The following is a 15,833-nucleotide window of genomic DNA, read 5'->3' as shown; positions in this document are numbered from 1 at the left end:
AGTCTCTCTCACCACATACACTGTGCACTTGGCCTATGCTGCCTAAGAGACATGCATTTATTTCACTTTTCCCCAGAAGCATGTGGGAACAGACATAACGAGAAGACACAGTCCGTTTCTGACAAGGACAAAGGACTGCCATTTTCCAGGTTGTCAGCACTGTCTTCTGTCACTAACTCCAATGACAACTATTTAATGAGAACAAAGGTGAAGGGTCACAGCTGTGTTAGCAGGTGATGAAGAGCACAGACCCAAGGGAAACGGATCTGTGTATAAACGTGAAGGAACAAAGGAACCAGAGACTCAGAGGGGGTGGTGGAGAAACGATTTTTAATTTGGAGAATAAGGGTTACACTGAATTACACTGAGGGGAGGCAGACTGTGCTAACAGACATACAGTGTGGAGTTGGTACAACAGAGCGAAGGGACTTCTCCGGATGCCCCACCTCATGCCCAGCGAGAGGCATAGTTAAGCACGAATCTGAAGAATCCATGTGCAACAAGCTGCCAGCTCTAGAATTCTGATCCAGGGGACCTGAAAGAAGCAGAAAGGTGTGTCATGTCCCAATCCTTCCATCTAAACTCTCAACCCACGAGACAGCTACCGCATTCCTAAGTGTATCACAGTCTTACCACTATAGCCAGAATATGGCCAGCAATTTTTATAAGATTATGTGAGAGCAGTGTCTGTAAGGACTATGCTCATGCAAAAAATCCCAAGCTCACAAAAATAAATAAATGTTTTTAAAAGGCTGTCAAGGCGCTGAAGAGCCGGCATCCAAACCTAACTACATTAGCCACTCACCTTCCTGGCCCTCAGACTCCTCAACGCACTAATGTCCAGTTTGAGGACAGACTCAAGCCTGTGGATAAAACTACTCAGCAAGGGTCAGGTCTGTGAAGAGGTAATGCAGTTCTCACGTAAGGTACTTTGGGTGACATGGGCAATGACTGCAGCTGCTCAGAGCTGGGTGGATCTGACACTAAAACTCGTGAACCCTGGACACCAATGCCGGTCCATGTAGAAAGAAAAGGGTTTGGGAAGGAACAGGTGGTGGTAGTTTCCAGAAAACTGCTCCCTCTTTTCCAGTGAGGACACACTTGGCAAGTGCTCAAACAGTTGCCTCTGGGTTTCTAAATGGGGCACAAGGTGCTGGTAAACCACTCAGAAGGTGGCTTTCACCTACAAGCGGAGGGAAGGCTGCTATCAAAAACTCCCTGATAGTGAAATACACTGAATGGAAGACACCCACTGAGAAAGGTGAGGTGTCCCCCAAGCAGAAATAGGGCCATCTGACCCACCCACTTTCATTGCCCTAGAAGAAAGCAAGGAGAAAACACGAGAAACAGTAACTGCAGACTGAAAAAAAAGAAAAGAAGCTTAAAATAATTTAAAAACGGGGCTGATGAGACGGATCAGTAGGTCCTCCTGCTAGTCCTGACAAGCTGAATTCCATCCCCAGAGCCCACATGGCGGCAGCAGAGAGCAACCACTGAACGCAGTCCTTGGACCACGTGCCATACTGCCCACATCCACCTCTGTCTAGCTCTGCCTTCAAAAGCCAACCAGAGTTCAGCCACAAATTCAAAGAGGCAATTAATGCCTTCTAAGAACTATTAAGACCAAGTAAAGAAGTTACCTAACTTGTCAACCCTTGAGGGCTGAGGTGCTGAGAAAACGTGATGGGACCCACCCATTCATCAACTAAAGACTGGCCAGTGTTGCCAGTGGGGGCTCAGAGTTGGAGGCAGTAAAGGTTTGAAATAAATAAAAACCAGTCCTGAGACTGACAAAGGGGAACCAGTGAAATCCTGCAGGTACGCACACAGGTCTGAGAACTCAAGTCTGCGGTCCTGCTAAGGATTCCTAGCTCAGCAGTGCCCACTCCTGGCCAGGACGTAAAGAAACCCCTGGCCAGCACTGAAGCTCACCTGAGCCTTTGCTGCCCTCCCATGACTGGAACGGAACTTGCTTTTGCGATCCACTTTGATACACAGGAAAGGTGCACCCACTAGATGGCAGCAGAGTGCAGAGGGTACCATCTAGGCTGTGGCAGCCTGGCACCATGCCCATATGCAAATGGACTCGGTGGGTTAAAAAATAACTTAAAAAGAAGAGAGCATGTGGTGAGGTACCAGGCAGGGGTGGTACTACCAAAAACACTACATAAATGTGTGAAAATGTCAAAGAATAAATTAAAACTTTTTTCTTTAAAGTCCTAGAAAAAGCTGACTCTGGGAGCGTGGGCACTTGCCTGGATCCTGATGCCAGAGTGTGATCCCTAGGACACACAGGTGGCCGTTCCTGTTTGCACATGTGCTCTAGGCACCCACAGACTCAGACTACATATGGCTACACACACACACAACTAAAGAAAATCTAATAAAATTTAAACAATAACTTTTCAAGTTCCAGACATGCCTGGGATAAGGAGACCCTGTCACTTTATTTAAAAATAAAGATGGAGATGGGAAAAAAAGAAACACATTTTGAGTCTCTCTCCAGGGTAATTCTCTAGATTACTGTATTTTGATAAATTAAAAAGCTCAAAGGCTCTCCCAGACCCGTAGCCTCCTAGCAGCCTCTTATTTCCTACAAGGTGACTGGACACTGCAGTCTGGGACTGCGCGAGTCTTAGCCCATAATTCCCAGCTGGGTGGCTGGCCCAGGGCTGTTAATATGATCTGCACTACACAGTTCTGCTGAGCCTGCTTTCCCTGTTTTGTCATAATTTTGAAATGTTAAGGTGTTTGGAAGCTGAGTCCTCCTCCGATCATGGCAGCACTAGAAAAGGATTTTCCATGATTTGTTCTTTCTGAGTCTAGAGAACACCCTGGAAATGCATCCTTCCCTTCCTGAACACATCCAATGCTCACCTAGGAAACACCTTCACAAAGCTGCCTGAGAGTCAGACCCAGTCAGTCAGTCCATAAACTCAAGGCGGTCTACACTGGAGGCCCCACTCATGGTACCCAAGGAAAACAGTTAACTGGGAGCTGCTCAGAGCTCCGATGCTCACCATCTCCTCCTCCACCTCTCACGGCACTTCATCCTGGTCTCTGCTAACACTCACTAGTAATGATTTCACTGCACGTTTACGGCTCTTTAACCTAAGACAAGGTCTCATGAAGGTCAGACTGACCTCCACTTGATATGCAGCTGAGTGTCTGGTTTTACAGTACTGAAACTGAACCCAGGGCACTCCACCAGTGAAATACATCTCCACTTTGTTTCTGTTGTTTTTCTTTATACTTTCAAAACTGTTCACTTTTATAAGCACTTTACTTCCCTTTGTATCCCCACTAACTGGCCCTGACTAGGGATGAGGAGAGGAAAGAAAATCATGTCTCCAGTGACTGAAACTGCATTAGGAGAGTTTTCAGACTGCAGCATTCCAACAACCAAAAACTACACAATCCGAAAGATCTACCCCAACACACAGAACCGTTTTTAAGGGGCATTTCACTGCACGCACTCTGGTTCTTGTGTGAGGCTTCTCATGACTTCAGTACCAACACACGGGTTTCCATGTAGTAATGTAAAAGGTTGTTATTTGTAAGATGCTCTTCTATCGCCACCTGGAGCAATAGTACTAAATCTTACAGTGCAAAGGCAAAGGAAGGAGCACAGGCATTCGTCAGTGAGTTGCACAAGCACAGGGCCAAGCATCAAGAGGCAGAGGCTACTCTACATCCATGTACCTGTGCATCTGGGGAAGCAACCACATTGTTCCTGGCCCATTTTCTCTTACCCCCCCCCAAAAAAAAAAAAAAATATATATATATATATATATATATATAGAGGTATGTGTTGGGGGAAAAAATCATGTACTTATCACAGCTTTAAGACTCTGCTTTTGGGGTATAGAGGTTTGAATGAGAGTGGCCACAGGCTCCTAGGTTTGAATGCTCCCACTCAGTAGGTGGAACTGTTTGAGAAGGACTGGGAGGTGTGTCCTTGTTGGAGGAGGTGTGTCACTATGAGTAGGCTTTGAGGGTCATAAGCCCATGCCATTCACAGTTGGCTCCCAGCTATTGCTCCAGCACCATGCTTGCCTGCTGCCATGCGCCCCACCGTGACAGTCACAGACTCACCCTCTGCAACAATGAACACCAAATTAAACACTTTCTTCTACAAGTTCCCTCTGACTTGGTGTCTTGTCACAGCATTGGTAAAGTGAGACAAAAGGGGAGAGTAGAGAGGAAGGCATACAGCCTATGAAGGGAGAGTAGGTTTTCAAGGCCTGCCTTTGTTTCCCTATCAGAATTCTGTAAAGTTTGTTTGGGGGGCAAGATAGCTTCGGTGCCTAACAAGGGATGTAGCAAATGAACCAAATGCTACCAGCCTGGCTCCAAATCTCACAAGTTAATCCAACTTTACCATTTAAGCTCAGGGCACACATTTATAAGAACCAGCTGTCATTCATTCACACTGCTCTCAATATTTAATATTTAACATCAATGGCAAGCAGAATTGGGAAAAAAAAAAAAACCTCAAGAACAAATATAAAAGCAAAACTTGCAATTTATCTTTCTTCAAAAGCCTTCGGAGGCACACCTATGATCCACAGGCAGAAGAGCATGCTGATACGAACATCTGCTGAAGCTCCAGGCACGCCTGCAAACATCTTACAGCACTATGAGAACGTGGCCAGCCAGGACCAGAACCAGCACATCTGATTTCACCTGCTAAAATCACTTACAGCCAATCTCCAACTCCACAGGAAGGAAATGGGAGCAGTTCAGCCAACGAAGTTCATGACGACAAGGTGCAGGATAGTGCTGGCAAAGAGAAAGTCAGCAAAGGCTCGCTCTGGAGAGATGCCTTGGAAATCCGCCTTGTTCTGGGGGTTGATCTGTATTCTCAGGCAAACTGGGTAAGAAACAAAACACAAAAGTCATTATTCAGAAATATAAAACAAATGATTGCTAATCAATACACAATATATCCCATGATGAAAATTCTCTAGTAAGATAAAATAGCCACACCCAAGAGGAAGAATTTCACAATGTCATGCAGCACAATCCAAACATAAAGAGTACACACTAGATGATTCCATACATATGGAGCCTTAAAACTAGACAAACCAGCCAGACGTGGCAGTACACACCTGCAATGCCAGAATGTGGAAGGCTGAGGGAGAACAGCCACAAGTTTAGAGACCAGTCTGGACTACAGAGTTAAGGCACTCTCTCAAAAAAGCAAAACTACAAAAATAAACAAACAAAATAGGGAAAATAAATCTAGACCAGTATCAGTCAGATAGTAGTTTTCATCTCTCATGAACAGAAACATGGCTTCAAAAATGCAAGAAACCTTGTATGGTACTGATAATGTTCTGTCCTGCAGGTCAGTTAGACCAGAGCATTTAAAACCTCATCCCAAACTAGGTATGGTGCTGCACAGCGGTAACCTGGCGCTTCTGGGCCAGATGTAAAGGGATTCATTCCAGGTCATCTCCAACTCCATGGCAAATCAAGATGAACCTGAGCTACATCAGACACTGTCTCAAAAATATAAAACTACAACTAAGACTGTGAGACAGCTTACTGGACTGGTAAAGGCATTTGCCGACAGGCCTGACATGAACACACATACAATATCTAAACATTGCAAAAAATAGAAAATTAAAACCCATAAAATTATATACCTTTACAGTCTTAACTATCCTTTATTAAAGGAAAAATAAAGGGCAAACAACACCTCAGAGTGTCGTTTTATTCACACCTATGCCTCCTAAAAACCTAAGCACGCTCTCAAACCAGTTGATTTAAAGGTGTCTAGTTAACACCTACACAGGGCTAGAGATACAGCAGTGACAAGAGTGGGGATGAATGACCTATGACATCCCATCTTCTACTAGAAGCCTGCATGATACATGGCAGAGGTCGTAAGTCCAGCTGTCGGTCCACAAGGACCTCCTACAGTAAAAAAAATGACTCTGATAATGTTCTGGTGGCGTTATTTGCCTCAAAAGACAACAAAAGATCAGACAGACTCTTGACAGTGGTCTCTACTCCCGCATTTCTCTAACAAGGCAGCAGCCAGTCACCCAGACTGAAGACAAGCTCCAGAAAATTCTCTGTTCAAACACCTTTTATGGCTCCAAAAAATTATTGCACCTGCTTCAGGCTAAAATCCATTCCAGCACTAACAAAGAGTCCACTCAGAAGACACAATGATCAGATTAGTCCTCCAGAGTTCATCACCATGGCAACAGTTCCCATCAACCTAAGCGCAGAAACACTACAGAAGTGCACTGACCTTTATGAAGGGCACTGGCTGGACTGAGGAAACCACTTACAACCTTGCTGTAAAAGGCCAGCTTAGTCCACCTTTGGGGGAAAACTACCTGTTTTTACCTTTTGACAATGAATGTGCCTTACAAGACACAGTATGTTCACACCTGCAATGAAATCCTATGCGATTATTCAAAACAAGGTAAATTCTCTTACACCGACAAGAAAGCTATCCACTTTTACTGAGTGAAAAATTGCCACAAGCACTAGCTTATCAGCTTTCCTTTTGTATGTCTGTAGTGTTGTGTGTGTTACACATACATGTTTATATGTGCTGTGCACAGGGTAGGTGCACACATACTCTGGTGGAGACCAGAGGTTGAATTCAGTAGTCTTCCTCATTCATATCCCCCTCATTTTTTTCAAAGATTTATTTTTATCATGTGTGTGTGTGTGTCTGTTTCACTGTATGCTGTGTCTATATGGCCTGTGTATACAGGTCTCCGAAAAGCCAGAAGAGGGCTCTGGAGTCCCTGGAGGTTGGATGTGGACTGGGAAGGAACCAAACTCAGATCTTCTGGAAGAGCAGGAAATGATCTTGACCACTGACCCATCTCTCCAGTCCACCGACCTTATTTTTTGAGACAGGAGTTCTCATGAACTCATGGATTCTCACTGACATTCTCACTGAAGCTTAGATTCCCTAGGCTGGTCGGCCAATGAGCTCCAAGGTATACATACCTACCTTTTCCCCTTCCTCCACCTTGGGTTACAGACCTATGTGGTATGTCCAACTTTTTCTCTAAGTGCTGGGGACTTTAACTCTAGTCTTCATGCTTTTGCAGCAACTGCTCTGCCTTGGGGCTCAAATTGCTCTTTCTGAAACTTTAACTTAATAGTCTATACTTACATGCAATCTAGCAAAAACTCTAGAGAAATAGATATAGAACTATTAACAGCATTGGGATAGAAAATGAGGTAGTGTCTGGAGTAACTATGAGGGGACAAGAGAGATGCTCTGTGACGGTGGATACAGCCATGGACTGATGGTGACCTTAAAATGACCTAACAACTCAAATTAAGTTACAGTGCACAAATCAACCCCACAACCATCCAATGGACCTCAGACGTCATTGAGAACACCCCATTTTTTAAAAATAGTGTATGAGTGTTTAAACACGCATCACGAGTGTTTTACCTACATGTGTAAACATGCATCATGTGTATGCCTGGTGACCAATGAGGTAAGTAGACATTGGATCCCCTAGAACTGAAGTCACATGAATGGTTGTGAGACACCATGTGGTTGCTGGGAATGGAACCTGGGTCCTCTGGAAGAGCAGCACATGCTCTTAGCTGCTGAGCCATCTCTCCAGCCCTTCAAACACCCCATTTGGTACATAAAGTGCCTATGCTGGTTGGTTTTTTTTTGTTTTTTTTTTTTCTTTTTGCCAACTTGACACAAACTAGTCAGCTGAAATGAGAGCCTCAACTCAGGAATTACCTCCATCAGACTAGCCTGTGAGACTTTGGTGTTGCCTCTATCAGACTAGCCTGTGGGGTTTGTGGGCATGTATTTTATTTATTGGATATTTTGTCTTCGTGTAAGTCTGTGTAGCCCTTGTGTGCCCGGTGTCCTGGGAGGATAGAAGAGCACGTCAGAGCCCTCAGAGGTGGAGTGACTGACAGTTATGAGTAGCCATGTGGGTGCTAGGAATTGAACCTGAGTCCTCTAGAAAAGCAACCATAAAAAGTATTCATAGCTGTTGAGTCATCTCTCCTGCATTTTCTTAATTAATGAGTGATATGGGAGGGCCCAGCTCCCTGTAGGCAGTGCCATCCCCTAGGCCTAGGTCCTGGTTGTGTAAGGAACCAAGCTGAGCAAGCCAGTAAGGAGCACTCCTCCATGGTCTTTACTTCAGTTCCTGCTTTGGCTTCCCTTAATGATGACCTACACCATGTAAGCCCTTTCCTCCCCAGCTGCTACCAGTCACAGTTTATCACAGCAATAGAAAGCAAAATAGAACAATGTCCAAGAAGTGCTGAGACAGATGTGCTGAAGAGCCTCCAAGGAGAGTCTGGGAGATTTTCTGAAGGATACTTACCAGGTCCCGGGTTTGATAAACCTAAGAATCACCAACCCACCAACCATGCCATATCCCTCAAGGTCTGGACACAGAAAAGATAAAGAAATTGCTCCAGAAGTGAGAATTCAGCACCTCCCTGAACACTTCCAGAGACAGAAACCAACACCTCCTCAAACAGCCTGCCCCCCAGCAGCTTTGTTTTATCATTTCCTTAAATGCTTATTTGTTCAGCAAAAATATATCAAGTGCCTACTACAAGTTAAGCATCATTCTAGATGCTGGGAATATGGCACAGAGCCAGACAGACAGGAGTCTGGCTCCCAGGGGATTTCTAGTCTGTGGAGACAAGTGTTTCCAGTCACAAGTCAGCAAACAAACAAGGAAGTTCTGGATAGGGTACACACTGCAGAGAAAATGTAGCAAGATAAAGGAGACTAGAAAGCTATCTTATCCAGCAGTCATGTTTTTTAAAATGCTACTAAAGACCATTTAAGTGCCAGACACATAAAGATCTGGGGCAGAGCAACCCAAGCTAGGGACAGCAGATACCAGTGACCAGAGAAGACCAGGACAGAGCCTGGACTTAGTCAAAGGGCAAAGAAACAGCATTTCAGGATTCGAGTACCTGAGCAACAATGACACACATTCTTTAAAGGCTAAAACTGCAACATGAAGAACGGTTTTTATGACTAAAGATGAATGATTTAGGAACTGAAGAGCTCAGGGCTAAGGTAATAAAAAGGCAGAAACAAAGAGACTCTATTCCAGAGAAGACAAAGCTTGCTGGTGAAACAGATGTGGGAGTCGAGAGAAACTACGCAGTCGGAGAGACCTCCTCAATATCTGACTGAACAACCTCCCTGGGGTTGACACTGGACACTGCTGGTGAAGAAGCAGATGGCTGGAAGGGGGGCAGTGTCTATTTGGGATATATAACTGTGAGCGCCAGAAGAGACATCAAAAAGAGAGATACATCAGGAACTGGATTTACTACTTTGAACCAACTGAACGGGTTCAAACTAAAGTATCAAAACCATGATAGCTGTATGCATAGATATATTCTGTATACATAGGTATATTCACCTACGGAAAGAAATACAAAATGAAGCACTCAGCACAGTAGGAAGGAAAACCCAGTAGGAGGTGAGGAGGAGGAAGAAGGCAGCAGCTACAAGAGTGCTGGGAAGCGAGTGTTTCACTCAGAAAGCAGCAGCCATCCGAGCTAAACGTAATGCTGAGCAGTCAGGTAAGGTGGGGCAGACGGCAACATGGGAAAGTTTGAGGAAGTGCTGGGGACAGGCCACAGCATGAGAGCACTGAGAAATACATGGGGAAAGGTAGACACAGCAGATACTCTTTCCAGAAGCTCTACAACGAGGGAGAAGAAAAAGATGCTAGCGATGGTCACTATGAGTGCCTGGGATCAAAGGAACATTTTTTTTTTTCCTTTTTCTCTTTTGAGACAGGGTCTTGAACTCATTATGTAAACTAGCCTGGCCTCAAATTCATAGATCTCCTCCTGCCTCAGCCACTCAAGCTAAGACTAAAAGTATGCACCACCATGCCTGGTTCAACTTTTTAAAATTGGACAATATTCAAGCAAGTCTAAAACTTGAGACCTATTCAATAGAGAAACCCCACGATGCTGAAGGAAGGAATCACACAGCAGCTGCTCAGCCACCAAGAGAGGATCAGTGCCTCTGAGTACGTGCAAGAGCTGGCTCCAGGGGAGGGAGTCAGACAGCTGAGGCACAGGAGTAGGCAGGCTGCTGTGAGCCACTGGAGGATGAACAGACTCCTGGCTACTCTCACTTTGCTAGTGAAAAACCAAAATGTAAGATAAAGTGTGAATACAGGCAAAGAGATGAAGAAAACTGTGAAAAGTTCCAAAACACGTTCTGGGAAAGTGAACGTACTGCAGGAGCACGGAAAGGCCCGGGGAGCCCATCAGGCTCTTACCCTCACCAGCACCATTCCACAGAGACCCGTCTGCACCTGCCTTCAGTCGGCAACCGTGAACTGAGAGGTGTAAGATGTGAACGGAGTTCTGAAGACAAAGGTACAGGAACCTCAGAATGGCAAACGACTTACTGACACTGGACAGTGATGAAGAGGGTGACGTCCTGAAGACACAAACTTAACGAAACACAAACTCCACTTTGGGAGCCACAAACAAATTTGGTTAAGTACATTATCAGGCTTGCAAATCAAATCAAGCAAAGAGCTACCAGGGGTTATAAAGGCAGGAAGCAGCCTGAGGCACAGAGAATAAAAAGTAATGGACAGGACATTAGAAACCAGACAATCAATCAGCCACAAGGTTGGCAAACTCCCAGTCTCCTGAACAGCAGCTGGAAGAAATCCACAAATCTAAAGGACACTCCCTAAAGTAGCTGGGCCCCAGACCACGTAAGCCAGTGAGACAGCAAACAATCTGGATTAGTCTCCTTGTCCTCCCTCAAATTCAAACTCCTTTGTGATTTCTTAACTGGGAGTAATAAAACTTTATTTTGTATCTCATGTGTGTGTGTGTGTGTGTGTGTGTGTGTGTAAGAGAGAGAGAGAGAGAGAGAGAGAGAGAGAGAGAGAGAGAGAGAAAGAGAGATGTATGAATGTGGTATATGTGTAGTGTGTGTGAGAGAGATGTATGAATGTGGTATATGTGTAGTGTGTGTGTATGAGATGTATGAATGTGGTATATGTGTGTGTGTTGTTGTGTGCATGTGTGTCAAGATGCACATGCCTGTGCGTGCATACTTTCAGAAGCCAGAGGACATGGGTGTCCTGCTCTCTCACACCTTATTCCTTTGAGACAGGGTCTCTCAATGAACCTGAAGCTGGCAGGCAGCAAGACTTTGCAATCCTCTTGATTCTGCCCTGCGCCCTCCCCCACCCCACTGCACCGCAGCACTGGGGTTACAGACATATGTAGCCATGCCTAGCTTTCGACATTGGTGCTAGGGATCTGAACTCACTGCTGCAAGCACTTTACCCCACTAAGCCATCTCTCCAGCCCACCGTTGGGATTCTGAAAACCCCACCCCTCAGTTACCTGGCAACAGCCAGGTATGCTCCACCACAGTGAAGTGACACTATAAACGAGGCTGCTTGACCCCTCCTCTCTCTCTCTCTTTCTTCCTGCCTTGCTCTCCCCCTTATCCCTCCTCTTCCCCTTCCCTTTCCCCCTCTTCCTCCACGTGCTCATGGCCGGCCTCTTCTCCTCTTACTCCTCTATTCCTCTCTTCTCTCTCTCTCTGCCTCTACTACCCTCTTAACTCTCCCATGACATGAATAAACCTTATTCTGTACTATACCGTCATGTGGCTGGTCCCTCAGGGGGGAAGGAATTCCCAACATGGCCCCCCACAGAGGCATCTCCCTTGCCCCCAGGTCTCACCGCACCTCCATGGGCCATATGCCCCCCCACTCTCTTCATCCTTCTCCTAACACCCACAAACTCTGTTTTTCAAAAGGCAAAACTGTTTCCGAAGCTTGAGAACAGAAGCGCCAAAGTGGTAAAGTAACAACAATGATTCCCCAGACCAGGGATGGGGCTCAGTGTTTGCCTAATAAAACTTATTTTAAAGACAGACTTAACTAATTTCCTTAATCTCCCTAAATAGTTCTTGAAATGAGCAGATCCCAGCTAGGTACAAAAGGAAACAAAGACTACCAACACTGGAATGTTAACTCTGAGGCCACAGATGTCCCTCCTCCAGTGATAGCTAACAGGAAGATAAACAGCTGCCGAGCATGGCTGAGACAGGAAAATGACCACCACACACACACACACACACACACACACACACACACACACACACACACACACACTTTCACACTCACCAGGTCCTTTAAAAGCCTGCTACACCATACACAGGTAAAAAGGCCCATCCCTAGTGCCATCTCACTTCAAGCCCCTTCCTGGGCCCCTGAATAAGCCAACCAGCCAGAGGAAACAGAAGACTTTGTGTCTTTACGGTATTTAAATGTTTGGTGGCAGCATTCTCAACTGCTTTGCAACATTCTGACCAATTTCCAAAGAGCAAACAAATGTGCAAAAGACTTAAATCAGGCAAAAGCATGAAGAGACTCAAGCTAAAGAGGGTTCTCCTCCAAGTCGTGCAACTACAGCAACTTCAAGTCTGTCCTTCACTTCCAGACAACTGCTGTCGGACAGCTGCTTTGTGTTTTACTCTTTACTTATGTGAGCATATACTGTGGAGGACAGAGAACAAGGCAGGACTTGGTTGTCTCCTCCCCACCCAGGTCCCAGGGATCAAACTCAGGTGATTCTCAGGTCTGATGACAAGGACCTTCACCCACTGAGCTCTCTAACCCGCCTGTGTTGCCACTGTTAGTTCTCAGATGTTCTCCTACAGAACAAGCCTGAGCCCAAAGCTCCAGCATGTAGTGCCACTTGGTCTCTCAAAATCCTCCCACATAATTCCCTACAACCTCCCTTCACCAAAACTGCCCCTTCCATTCTCCCCCCCCCCAAAAAAGAAACAGAAAAGTCCAAAACATCAGCAAGCACAGGATGTCCTGTCTCAACAATATGGACAAAGGCCAAACAGCCAAATTTCAAGTTTTTCATTAAAACAAATTATCAAGCAATGATCTGGCCTAGCCAAAGAAGTTGGATTTAGTAAAATTAACCCTGTCAGAACAAACATGGTAGCCAGGCTGCTGATACAGCTTTCACCCCAGCACTCAAGAGTATGAATGTACATGGATCTCAGAGTTCAGTATGTTCCAGCCAGGCAGAGCTACACACTAAAACCCTGTCACAAAAAAAAAAAAAAAAAAAAAAAAAAAAAGATGGATGGATGGACGGATGATGAATGGATCTGAGGATTCAGCTCAGTGGCAAAATGCCCTGAGTTCACTGAAGGAGGAGAATGCAAATGACAACTTTCTGTAGCAACAAAGAATTATCAGAAATCCTTTTTTTCCCCCCCTTAAAACCACTTTTATTTCTCTCACTCTATTCCCTGTTACCTCAAAGATTTGGAAATATCACTACTAACACCAATCTTACTACTAATAATGCCCTCACTATTAATAATGACCTCACTAATAATATCCTCAATACTGATAATGACCTCGCATTACACTATTTACACACACAGATGCGCACAAAAACATTTTTAAAGATTTTAAAAAAAAAAAGAGGAAAAAGACAGACAGACAGTAAGAGAGAGAGAGAGAAAGAACACACCTAACTTTTCAGTAAATCATTCTTTTCTATGTAGTCCTGGAAAGTCAGAACTTAACTCAGAGGCTTGTGAAGATGGGTGTTTCAACAGGAGAGAGCTTACTTAAGTCAGCTTTCAGCCCCATCCTATTCTTACATTTCTATAACCAGAGGCTAACTAAATAAGAGGTTCTCAGCAAGATGCTTTCTCCATACTGGGCACAGTAAAGAGGCTTCTCAGATCTGGCTGATGGTTAGGGGATAGCCTCAAGGAACTGGACCAGAACCCAAAGACGATATGAGGACTATGGAACAAGCTGACTGCAGCTCCAGCTCTGACTGGAGCACAAGTCTCCATGTCCTGGGACCTATTCAAGTACTGAAAAGTAAAACTGTTCCCAGTGTGCCTGAACTAACAATGTGAATGTGTGCATGTGATTGAGATTTATATTAAGACTGTAAATCAAGTCTCCAAACAAGTCCAATGCTATCTTTTGTCTCTACCCAAACCAGCTCTAATTCACTGAGGAAAGCAATTGCTAATAAACCCCCAAAATACATCAGGTAGTAACATTCCTGAGCCAAACCTGTTCCCAGTATCCTCTCAATTCTATGGGACAAGAAAAGTGAGACTTCAGATGAAATTTATGGCTGCAATCCTCATTAAATCTGGAAGTCTATTAAGTTGTCAAATGTAACCACAAAGAAGAGCTAGCTAATGCACAATTGTGCTAATAAAAATTGAGTTCGGGATAATGAGAAAATAACAGAAATTATGCAGAGAAATAAGAAGGAGCAACTAAAAAACCAACATCAACTGGATTGTCTCCTCACAGACAATCACTAATATTTATATTACTAAACTATCACTTCTAGATGAAGGAGAGATTAGGCCAAAGTGATTGGAACGGCTTTTTCATTTACAGCTCTACCAACTTTAAATTTGTATTAAAGCTTCGTCAAAGTTTGATATTTTTCCTTAGAGCAGTATTAATTGCGACGATCACCAGAAGAGCTGTTTCTTTACATATTCAGTTTCAGCTCCTAGCCAGCTGACATTAGAAACGTGACAATATTTCTGAGCCTGCTTCCTGTATCCCAAGAAGTAAGCCTGACTTCACAGACGACGGCCTTCTACAAAGCACCAAAGGGGACCGTGAGGACGGAGCTGCGCGCCAAAGTGAGACGTTATTACCAGGATACAGAATCATTACCCGCTAGGATGAAGCTGCCCACACAAGATATGAAACCAGAGAGGAAAGAGTTGAAGGGGAAGGTGCCCACGAGGAGACAGTAGCCGAACTGCAGCGCCCCGGTCAGCAGTATATAAAGGAGATAGGCATCCAGCAACTTCAGCCGCTGCGGAGTGGAGCTCAAGTACTCCTCCAGGAACCGGGAGATGACGGACACCACCGACGCCGACATGACGAACGCGGGCACTTCGGATACCACACAACCGCGGGGCTAGTGGCTCACGCTTGCGCGTTAGCGGGCTCTAGCCACGCCCACGCCGGTGGGCCAATTGGCTCAGCCGTAAGAGCCAGCCTTGGCGCGTCACAATTAATGCGCAGACGCAGACTGCATCCCCAGACTGAGAACTACAACCGGAAATAAATTAATGCGCCTGCGTATGGCCTATCTCCGTTCTGAAGACGTGTACTACATTTCTATTTCCGCCCTGCGTTTGTTGACGCCCACTGTTGCTCTGGCGACGAGATTTGTGACGGGAATCGGGGGAGAGGTTTAACCGCGGACACAGAGACTTACCAGAGAGTTCCGGCTCTCTTTGATCCCCTTGTCCTCAGTGGTGGAGCTTGGGAAACTGCTTAGAAACCAAGCTGGCGGTCCAGGGATTTAACCTGCCTGGCCCTAATCCTCTTAAAAGTTGTCTACAGATGTCTGTGACCGATCATTAGTACAGGTCAAGTTCCTCCACAGTGAGAACTATGCTTATACGGGGCAAGCGCCGGTTTATACTGGCTGGAGAGGGTTGACCTCTACAAGATCCTGAACTGGAAGGCTGGATCTGGCCCCTACGAAGAACCTAAGCCAGCAGGTATTCATTCTTTCTACAAACGTTTGTTGGGTACCAAGGAGGGCCAATAGCTTGTAGTTAAGTCGTAGAAATTTTTAGACGTTAATCAGTCACTGTCTAGAAAGAGATCAAGTTACTTGTGCACCCCCCCCCCCAAACTGACATCATACAACAGGTATTGTTATAATGTCCCTAGATGTCAATGCTGAAAGGCTCCAAAGAGCATGTTTGGGTCAACCTTATCCTCTATAAATTATTTTCTAGAAAAATAAATGAA

The 15,833-nt window shown here is 45.1% G+C and overlaps 1 protein-coding gene across 1 annotated transcript; it reads right to left on the bottom strand.

The window, feature by feature from the left end:
* Positions 1-311: 311 nt before the first annotated feature.
* Positions 312-15,000, bottom strand: DAD1 (defender against cell death 1). Its single transcript, XM_080926889.1, has 3 exons — positions 14,736-15,000; positions 4,704-4,873; positions 312-535 (listed from the first exon to the last, which is right to left on the bottom strand). The coding sequence occupies exons 1-2, from the start codon at positions 14,944-14,946 to the stop codon at positions 4,743-4,745; spliced, it is 342 nt and encodes a 113-aa protein (XP_080783015.1). The 5' UTR covers positions 14,947-15,000; the 3' UTR covers positions 312-535; positions 4,704-4,742.
* Positions 15,001-15,833: the final 833 nt, after the last annotated feature.

Source organism: Micromys minutus (assembly GCF_963924665.1).
Source record: "Micromys minutus genome assembly, chromosome: 12".
Classification (NCBI taxonomy): Eukaryota; Metazoa; Chordata; class Mammalia; order Rodentia; family Muridae; genus Micromys; species Micromys minutus.
Note: the sequence above shows the minus strand (reverse complement) of the source record. Positions and strands in the feature narration are given on the sequence as shown.

Excerpts from the sequence above, each read along its gene's own strand:
- DAD1 (XM_080926889.1), bottom strand. The coding sequence starts at position 14,946 with ATGTCGGCGTCGGTGGTGTCCGTCATCTCCCGGTTCCTGGAGGAGTAC. Across the intron at positions 4,874-14,735 it reads GGGCAGCTTCATCCTAGCGG|TTTGCCTGAGAATACAGATC; the intron begins GTAATGATTCTG and ends TTTCTTACCCAG.